This window comes from Haliotis rufescens, unplaced genomic scaffold, assembly GCF_023055435.1.
Source record: "Haliotis rufescens isolate VD_foot unplaced genomic scaffold, xgHalRufe1.0.p SCAF_29, whole genome shotgun sequence".
NCBI lineage: Eukaryota > Metazoa > Mollusca > Gastropoda > Lepetellida > Haliotidae > Haliotis > Haliotis rufescens.
Window position 1 is genome coordinate 3,253,396 of NW_025963990.1, and position 10,230 is coordinate 3,263,625.

General features: G+C 40.5%; 1 protein-coding gene and 1 long non-coding RNA gene across 2 annotated transcripts; one reads left to right on the top strand and one right to left on the bottom strand.

Annotated features, from left to right (window-relative positions):
* Positions 1-265: 265 nt before the first annotated feature.
* LOC124144407 (transcription factor HES-4-like) lies at positions 266-2,584 on the bottom strand. Its single transcript, XM_046513775.2, has 3 exons — positions 2,379-2,584; positions 1,795-1,890; positions 266-1,588 (listed from the first exon to the last, which is right to left on the bottom strand). The coding sequence occupies exons 1-3, from the start codon at positions 2,430-2,432 to the stop codon at positions 806-808; spliced, it is 933 nt and encodes a 310-aa protein (XP_046369731.1). The 5' UTR covers positions 2,433-2,584; the 3' UTR covers positions 266-805.
* A 2,037-nt stretch (positions 2,585-4,621) lies between these two features.
* On the top strand, positions 4,622-8,624 carry LOC125384231. The gene is made up of 3 exons (XR_007223073.1): positions 4,622-4,737; positions 5,886-6,004; positions 7,859-8,624. It is a non-coding gene; the product is annotated as an uncharacterized LOC125384231 (long non-coding RNA).
* The last annotated feature ends 1,606 nt before the right edge of the window (positions 8,625-10,230 follow it).

Here is a 10,230-nt window from a genome sequence, read left to right on the forward strand (position 1 = left end):
CCCATATCTCTTTGAAAAGGAGTGAGTGAGTATGGTTTTACGCCGCTTTTAGCAATATTCCAGCAATATCACGGGGAGGGGATACCAGAACAGGGCTTCACACATTGTACCCATGTCGGGAATCGAACCCGGGTCTTCGGCGTGACGAGCGAACGCCTTAACCAGTAGGCTACCCGACCGCCCTCTTTGAAAAGGAGAAATCTGCGGATACTATCACGTGACAAGAGGTAAGGGCAACAACGATAAGACGAATGACAAATAGGAATTTTGTTTAAGAAAATATTTATTTATACATATAAACATGTAGAAAAATATAAATGTTTATGGCATTACAGGTATCCGTTTTTAACGATCATACGTGTTTCAGAAGCACCAAAATGAGCATGGAAGACATACATGTGACGTCATCAAACGTAACGATGTCGAGGCACGTTTCATACAATGGGTTTATTATGAAGGGTCAAAGTTCAACGAGAGGTTTCCATCTGTTATACAGACGTGATGAAGAATGATGAAGTCGTGGTCCAACAGTTGAAAGATGAAGGCCTGATCCACGCCAGATAGATGAAGATGTGGCAGGAAAGTGTAGGAATGGTCGTGCTTCTAGTGAAGTCGGGGTCTAATATATCAAAGTTTCTAAACAACAGTGTTACACACAACACAAAAATAAATGTATCAAAAATATAACAAGGGCGGCAAAAGAACCGCAGTAGGCACTTGCAAAAGTCATTTTTCTTGGCAGTTTGAGAATGTCATAAGTTCTAGAAAGTAACTATTGTTACCACGAAAGCAGTCGTTTCCATGGTTACCAGGGACGCCACACCTTTTCCTCCTGGAAGGCACACTGTGGGGGTGAGTAACGGTGAACGGGGCTGACAGATTCATACATCCGGGTACCTGTTGACATACGCGGGACAGGATGAACGGGATAGGACGGCGATACAACTCGCGTCGTCTGCTGCACGTATTCAATGTCGCTGTGGTATGGGTGCACTCGGATATTTGTGATGTTTTTATAGTCATTAAAGTTCGTCGGCACACTGAAGCTATCGGGGCTGCTGTCACGAGATGTTGACATGACGTGATCCTGCACGTGCATAACTGGAGCAACAGGTGTAGAATGTGCGAGCGGCATGAGAAGAAGACTGGTGGGTGTCGTCTGCTTGTTTGGGGATGACGTCATCATGTCAGCCGACTCTGGGATCTGAATCAGAAGCGGCTGTAAACATCTGGTTTGGCCGTTGACAGGAGATACGCTCTCAGCACGTGCTGCGTAAGTCGTCTGTTTCGAATCGTGGAATGTCGTCTGCTGATGTTCGGTGATGGATGAGGGAGCAGGGGTCACAATTGACAGACATTTCCCAAGGTGATCGGCAAGCGATGACTTAACTTCTTCTTTGACGCCATTTGAAGACTGGAAGTAGTTGAGCACCTCGTTTGCACACTGGTTGAACCCCGCACGGTATTTGGCAGCAACACTTGGGTCAGAGGTCACTTCAGTGGACACGTGCTGCCTCTGCATATGGCGCAGGTACTTGACAGTCATTTCCAGAATGTCAGCTTTCTCAAGGCGGGAGAACTGTGCGCTCTGAAAAGGACAAGGCAAATGTTAAAACGGTCATAAAAGCTTAATTAAATCCATGTCTATATAACAAAGCAAATGCTATGCATATTCAAATTGTAATAATATTTACAAAATATCGAATTAACATTGAAAATCCATGTGAAATACAAATATTAACGACAATATGATAATTAAATGTATTATTCAGCATGTGACATTTCAATACTTACATCTTGTTTCATAGCTTGGAGGAGAAGCGATTTCAGTTGTGACAAGCTGTCATTGATACGTGCACGGCGTCGCTTTTCAACCAACGGTTTGTTTGCCTGAAAAAGACAACATTCAGTTATAGCACGTGACATGGTGGAGCAGACGACACACAACAACAGTCGAAGCGTTCAAATGGCTTGTTGACAAAATCTGGCAATCTAAAGGCTGATTTAGTTTCGAATGTCTTCAGCTTTCGAAGACATTTATAGCATGACAAGTCAGCGTATATAGAAGTGACATAAAAAAAACCATACGTATTTCGTTTTATCAGCCAAATGAACAAATGCTTCATAAATGTCAAAATAAGTAAACATGGTTTCCGAAGATAGGAAAGCTAGAACGCCGTTGACTTGAAAATAGAATTCAACAAATTGACAATAACCTTATCCAAAAGTTACCAAAATAATTTGAAAAAAATTAAACATGCCAAACATGAAATCGATTTATAAGCAAATCACGGAAGTGATGTGAAACTTGTCTTGCGGACATGTGACATGTGAACTCGCCCGTCGACAGAAAGTAAACAATCACAAAGACAACTCACCCTCCTGTGGGATGAGACCCGTTCTGGCATTCTGTTTTCTGTTAAAGTCTCCATTGCTAGAAGTGGAATGCAGCCAAATTGCTAGCTGAGGTAATCTGTGAACCACTAGAGCACACGAGCGAGTGTAACTCTCCCACGGTCGCCAGGGTTTTTATACATCCCTACACGAGCCGGCTTGAGATGCGAAGGTATGCCAACGCGCTTTCCCACGCTCGACGCTGGTAGCTTCAGCCAATCAGCGCGCGGCTTGTGGACATAGCGGGATGTATCGGCATGCGACTCCAATACTCTGATTGGTCAACACACAGATGTGCTTGCGACAGGTACGAGTGGTTTAGCCTGCGTAAGCTAGGCACGTGACTCGACCAACTGTTGATAGTCGTGGCTGGGGCATTTGTGTTTTGATCGATTGTATTTATGGCTTAACAATCTTTACTTATGTCGTTTGACGGGGTTGATTGTTTGAAATTGAACCGTTTGCACATAAATAAGTATATATGATAAGTGGAACAATTGAAATTGCAGTGCATGGTGTTTTTTTCCAATCTGAAAGACTGCATAAAGTTGGCTGTCAGTGGTTGAGATAAATGTATTTGCTGAATTCTCTACTGATGTTGTCAAATATAAATGATAAACATTATGGTGTTTATTGTTTGTAAGTTTTATAATGCATACTTTCGCCCTCCTTTATACAAGATAAGATAAGATATGAAAGATAAGATAATATTTATTGCAGAAACGTCCCATTACCGCACAGATGCAATTTTAAAAGACAAGACATTATGATTCATATATACATATTTGCAGATTTCACAGAATTCACTGGAGCAGGGATTGTAAATGTTAACATAAAGCATTAATGGTTTGATGCACATCTGTTTATGAGTAAACAATTAAAGCTAGTCTGTCTTACAGACCCTGATACAAATATATATCAAATACAGTCCATGCAAGTCTATGTCTGAAAATGAAGAGTCTCTGGGCTCCCTATATTATATTTTTATTAAGATAATTGAACAACTGGTTTTTCTCTGTACGATATGTTCATTTCAGAGACTAGATGTAAGTCTAAATTTTCATGTATATGAAAATTAAAATTCGTCTGAGTTCGAAATATATTTTTCAGTTTACAATATAAACAAAATGAATCCTAAGTTTGTTATATACAATCCTGGATTTGTAAAGCAGATCATATATAACCCTGTGTAGTAGGTTAAGAATGTGTAAGTAGAAATGCATATGCAAGGTGCAATCACTTGCACATGAGACGTCCATTTATCATCACGTCCCCCGGGTAGAGTCACACACACAATAATAGACTGGAAATATTTAGGCAACTGAATGTCGACATACTTCCTCAACCGCTATGGCTCCACTTGACTAACATTTAGTCTACGAAATCTTCTATTACACAATACCCTTCTCGACTCCAAAATTAAACAAATAATTTGCCAATGCTGATTTCATGTGGAATAGAGCTAGCTAGAGCTGGCTAGACTTTTGTATACATATCAAGTTATTTTTTCATAAAATAAATATATTTCACAGCCATGGTGCAGGACTGTGGTTTCCCGTTCCCAGTCGCTCTCAACTTTGCAATCAGAACGTGGTGGATAATATGTTAGTTTATGTTAACACGAGGGCAATCAGATTGTATGTATGATAATACAAGTTTGTTTTCTTACTTACTTGTATTGCTGTTTTAATCATTTCAAATGGGTTGTGATTTAAAGTTTTCTCTTTTTATCGAGAACATCTGGCTTTGAACTTGGGTTTTGTGTGTTATGATGGTCATGTGTTTTGGTTGCTGTTGTCGATATCTTTATTGAAAGAACTGCTCATAAATTTACGTTGCTGCAGTAATTATCAAAGGAAGCTGCGCGACAATCATTTTTTTGTCTTTTGTTTGTTATAAAGTAAGATTGTTTTAACGCTGACATCACTGCATCACAAGTTTTTAGCACGAACCATATATGCATATCTAATTCATATTTAATGCTTCTGAAAATATTATGATTACCGAATTATTTTTACAAGTCAACAACTTTAATAATTTCGATAACAACACACCACATTAAACCATTCATGTCAACAAACAGAATAGGTATGTTCAAATGCACGTCCAGTTGTGGTTAAACACACTTAACCAGTATTACAGAAGTAAACAAAAAGTAAGTCCAAGGGAGGTAAGTGGAGGGGGTCATGGATGGCCTGTTTTAGCGGTGGTGTAATGGAATGCCAATCAAACGGAGACAGACGACTAGTAAATACACGCACGTGCGTGGATGTCGCGCGGAGTGTGGGAACCCTCCTCCCCCTCCCAACGTTCACGGATCGGTGCCCCCGCCATTGAGCTCAGGTAATTGAACATTCCTCAGTCCTCTACCTGTGACTGTGAGAAAACTCGCTGGCTAATGCGGCGCGATTCAAAGCCGGATCTTCTAACATTACCTAGTCTGCTGTATGCCCTTACACAGGTGCGCCAAGCGGGATTTATACGAGTGTATACATGGCTTAAACAGCTATTATGGGGAATGGTCTATTGATTGAATTTATGCCTTTTCGTTTGATCGTTTAGTACGATCTATAATCACACCAGCGCATTACGAAATACGCAGATTTAATACATATAATCAATATTACAATCTATTACGTTGTTTATACAAGTGCAGTTATGATATATTTTCATATGATGTTTCAACCAATCATATTCATATCACGTTAGTTTATGTTACGACATAATCGCAAAGTTTATATTGGTGATTTTGTTGGAACTATTTTGTCTTATGTGCAAAGTAAATGTATGATTTCTTCAGCTGTCGAACCGTATAAACGACATAACGTTTGGTAGTTTTGGCAGCTGTAGCGTGAATTACCTGATGAAGTAAGGGTACATTCACTCCTTGGTTGATCCAGGAATTGAGAGAGAGAGAGAGAGAGAGAGAGAGAGAGAGATACACATCACTGCACAGGTTACAGATTTCTGGTTGATACCAATTTAAGTCGATAGGGTCTCTTTTGGGGGGTTAAAACTAAGTTATGTGACACTCAAATGGCCATGGCAGATTAACTATAGCCCTACCAAACTAAATCGATTGTTCTTTAACTTCTTTTGAGTAGTATAAGGGAACTAATTCTTTAAGGAACACTCAAGTCCCTTGGGATGAAGAGAATGTGAGTTTAGGATGCTAGAAGGCCAAATGACGTTGGGGAAAACATTTTAGGAAATATAAACGCTGGGATCTGTAAGAGAGACTGGGATAGTCTTGACACACCCTCCTCCAACCCCACTCCCGCCCCAATTCCCAGAATAATATTTTGTCTAGGATTTTATTTTATTACGCGTTACATTTCTGTTTGAAAGTCAGTTTTCCTATGGCTGTGGAATGTAAATAGCTGGACTTGCCTGTTTTATAATCAAGACCGTGAAGCTTATAATTGATAAAATGCAATCATTCTACTGTCAGTGTGCGGGGTAACCCTATTGAGCCCATCTGGTCATAACAGGTCCAAGCAGCCTGTGCTTGTCGTAAGAGGCGACCAACTGGTTCGGGCGGTCGCTTCGGTGGCTTTGCTGGTTGATTGTCAATGAACTCCGACCGCGTTGGACGTCATATCAACCACTGGTCAGTATAGTTGGTTGGTTGGTTTGTTGTTTAACGCCGCACTCAGCAATATTCCAGCTATATGACGGCGGTCTGTAAATAATCGAGTCTGGACCAGACAATCCAGTGATTAATATCATGAGCATCTACCCACGCAATTGGGATCGATGACATGCATCAAACCAAGTCAGGGAGCCTGACCACCCGATCCCGTTAGTCGCCTTTTACGGCAAGCATGGGTTGCTGAAGACCTATTCTACCCCGGAATCTTCACGGGTCTGGTCAGTATAGATCACTCGTGTACAAGCGGACGTGATATAACTGGACTATTGATGACTGTGGTGTGAAACTGCAAACAAACACATTTCAGTACAGTTTGATGACCTTTCATCTGAATTATTGTATTTCTCAAGTGTTATATACGCTTGGTAAAATCAATGTTTATTTGGATAATATACATTTCAACCTACATTAAATGCAACGTGTCTGAACGCCATTTCATTTTGCATCTGCTACCGTTTAACTCGCCACGTGTGTTTTGCACAAGTTCACATTATATGAGGGTGAGGCTATGTTCAAGTCAGTGCGAATCTTGTCGTCAGAGGCCCGTGAAGATCCGGGGTAGAACAGGTCTTCAGCAACCCATGCTTACCGTAAAAGGCGACTATACTTGTCGGAAGAGGCGACTAACGGGATCGGGTCGTCAGGCTCACTGATTTGGTTGATGCATGTCATCGTATCCCAATTTCGTGGATCGATGCTCATGATATCAATCATTAGATTGTCTGGTCCAGACTCGATTATTTACAGACCGCCGTCATATAGCTGGAATATTGCTGAGTGTGGCGTTAAACAAACAAACAAACAAACAAAACAAAACTTGTCGTCAGATGCAGGTTTACGCGAATTTGAACCACTGGGAGATTTGATAATTGTTTGCAATTCTACATTACTTTCCTTTATCTGTCATCAAATCGGAAGATATCATTTGACCCCACTTGCTATTCGGGAGCCGAGCCGTGTCATGTTCGTGCATTAACAGTTTTGAAATCGAAATCTCGCATTATCTCGCCATGCCGAGACCTGGGTGTGAACGATAACGCACTCTCGTCATTATCACTGGAACTCAAATGGTCGTAGCAGACGTGAAGTCGCCGTGGTAATTCTAGGCGCGGGTTCGCCAACCGTATTCACTGGCCTGTGAAGAACTTTAGGGGGATTCCCACGCGACTTCGCTGTACGGAGATGCGGATTGTATTTTCCATACCTCGATATCGGATTCGCTTAGTCTGTTAACGATGTAATTTAATAAAGCTAGCGATGTGAGGAGTTGAAGATTCCCGTTCTCACAAGTTACTCCTCACAGGGCCGTGACTCTGAAGTGACACGAGTTGAGACGCGACCCTTCCAGCAATAAAATAATTACGTCTGTCAGTAATAAATATTCCTCATGTTTTTCACACCTTATCAACAGTAACGGTACAACAGCGACCATTTTACGCAATAAACACACCTTAACAGTAAATTAATGAATTCTCGACAAGGTTGGAAATCTGGCATTTCGGTGATCTGTTTGTAACACAATACCATTCCATTGCAGACAAAAGGAATATTTAGCTGTGACATATTGTTTTGTCTTTAAAAGCGTTTTATTTGTACTGTGTTTATTTTTACATCAATTATGAACTATATGATTGTTTTGTACGTTTATACAGTATGTAAATATGTTTTAATAGATATGTATATGGAATACAGAAATAATTTAACTCTTACATAGAGAATATGTAAAACTCATATATTTATAAAACAATCCTCGTTTATCAGTAACAGACTTCATTAGCTTTCATTCAACCATTGTTTTATTTTCGTTTCCAGAACGAAGTATACGTATGTCACACCCTGTGGGCGGAATAGATCGCCGGTAGCCATGCTTGTCGTAAGAGCTGACAGATATGTTGACTGGGTGGACAATATGACCGACCATGGTTATTTTGCGTATCTGGCATCCTCGTTTATCCAGTAGACTATATCTCCATTCTGATAAAGTATAAATACAATAGCTTAAGGATGTAATACAATGTATAATCGAGGGTGCCGACTCGTATTTCGTAAGATATAGCTGCTATTTGACTAATTTCGGCGTAAAACAAAATACACACATTCACTAAGAGGAACACAGTTATGAACATTTATATCCCGCCACATTCTATTGACATATGCTCGGTAACAGTGTTAATACAAGCCTGGAATATTTCACTAACCACTTGAAACATTTGCGAACAATTAAACCTGGTAGCTTATGGCATACGGGCTGAGCCATATATAACAGCAATAAAACAATTGCCATATCTGGATTATGCAAGAATTGAAAATGTGGCCTTATTTTTCTAATTAGCACTCCGGGGTTAATTTACGAACACATGTGCGCTCAATACTGCCACCGTTTATACGACCATTCACAGCATCAGTCAAGAGTGTGTTCATGTTGAATGAAAATGAATTTGGTTGATTAAGTCGTCTACTTCTTCCAATATGAAAATTGTAGCGCATGCTAGACATTTTTATGTGAAATTAAGCCCTTAAAGGTTTTTTTTATTAACATGATTATTTTGCGAGAAAAATTGTTCGTATGGATTATTTCCTATATTTTTAGAAGGAAGTTTAATGAGATTCTGTATGCGTTCTGAAATACATTGCTCGTTAACGATTTGTTTGTTTGTTTGTTTATTTGTTGTTTAACGCCGCACTCAGAAATATTCCAGCTATATGACGGCGGTCTATAAATAATCGAGTCTGGACCATACAATCCAGTGATCGACACCGTGAGCATCGGCCCACGCAATTGGGATGCGATGACATGTATCAACCAAGTCAGCGAGCCTGACCACCCGATCCGCTTTAACGATAAATGCTCGTGTGACGGGGGACTTGACAAATAAACACAGGTGTTATGAAAACGTTTGATGTGTGTGTTTACTTGTCCTGCTCAGATGAAACGGGGATGATTAAAATGTCTGAACCTACTGTTGTCTTAAAATTGCAAGTGAATCCATTTATGTCATGTGAGTTATAAGACTAACATGGACACCTAACCACGTGACCACGCATATGTACCAAATGTCACTCTTTATGTCAAACCAGACCTCGAGAACCACGTGTTCATTAAAAGTAAACATGCATGTCGTATTTAACAGAAAAGCAAACAAATCCCAGATAAACAAACTTCATATTTTTGTTGATTATTCCAACAAGGCCAACGCGAGACGTCTTTTGCCTGCATCTTATTTTTAAAAATTTCGTTAAAATTATAATTTATCTGAAATAAATTATAATTTTAACGAAAATGTTTAAAATAAGATGCAGGCAAATTTTTTCATTAGTTACGATGGTAATGGTAAATTCAACTAACTTGTATGTTTAGACTCATACAAGAGTATGAAGCTACAGACCGTTGATAGAGCTTTATGAAAAGCTTTCCTTAGCATTTACTTAATGCTTTAATAATTAGGACTCAACGCACTCAGTTCCCAGGCCGTCGCTGTCGCCGAGGGGTGATAACGCCAGTTGTACGCACCTGTGTGCTTAGCAAAGCATCAAACAAAAGAGCTCTGTCCAAACATCCGTGTACATATCCAAAAATTATCAGTAATGAAAAGGCGTATCCAAACCGATCGACAACCCGCTAAAACTATCGGATATATTTTATCGTCATCCGAAAACAATGCGCGCTGTTAGTGAAAATCAAAGGTCCGTTATCGACACCGCCATGTTGGGAAACAATGACGGCTAATCCGGGTTCTTCATTACGGTTTTAGCGCGAGGTGCACATGCGGTGTCAGTGTTTTCCTCTCGCGATTAAACGCTCACACCTGTAGTTGAAAGCCCCAGGTAAGTTTAGTAAGTAGTTGCGTCACTGCGTGTGACTATTTTGCCAAGTAACGCTAATTTCCCATCACCCACACCCTGGTCTTTGATCGCGGGGTCTTATCCTAAGATTATCTACTTATCTCGATACGAAACCAACCCGCGTAATTACCGCTCCTTGCGAGAGGCCCACAGACCGCTCCCCGCTGATCGGAGCGTATCGATCTCGCTAACGTTGACCACTGCCCGTGTAATAACGGTCACTTCAAAGGAACCGACGGACCTGACCAGGGGACGCGCAACAAAATCCCCGGATGAGCGAAGTTAACGCGTTAAGTACCGTAATCGCCACTTGTTGGCCGCATCTATGCTGATATCGAGAT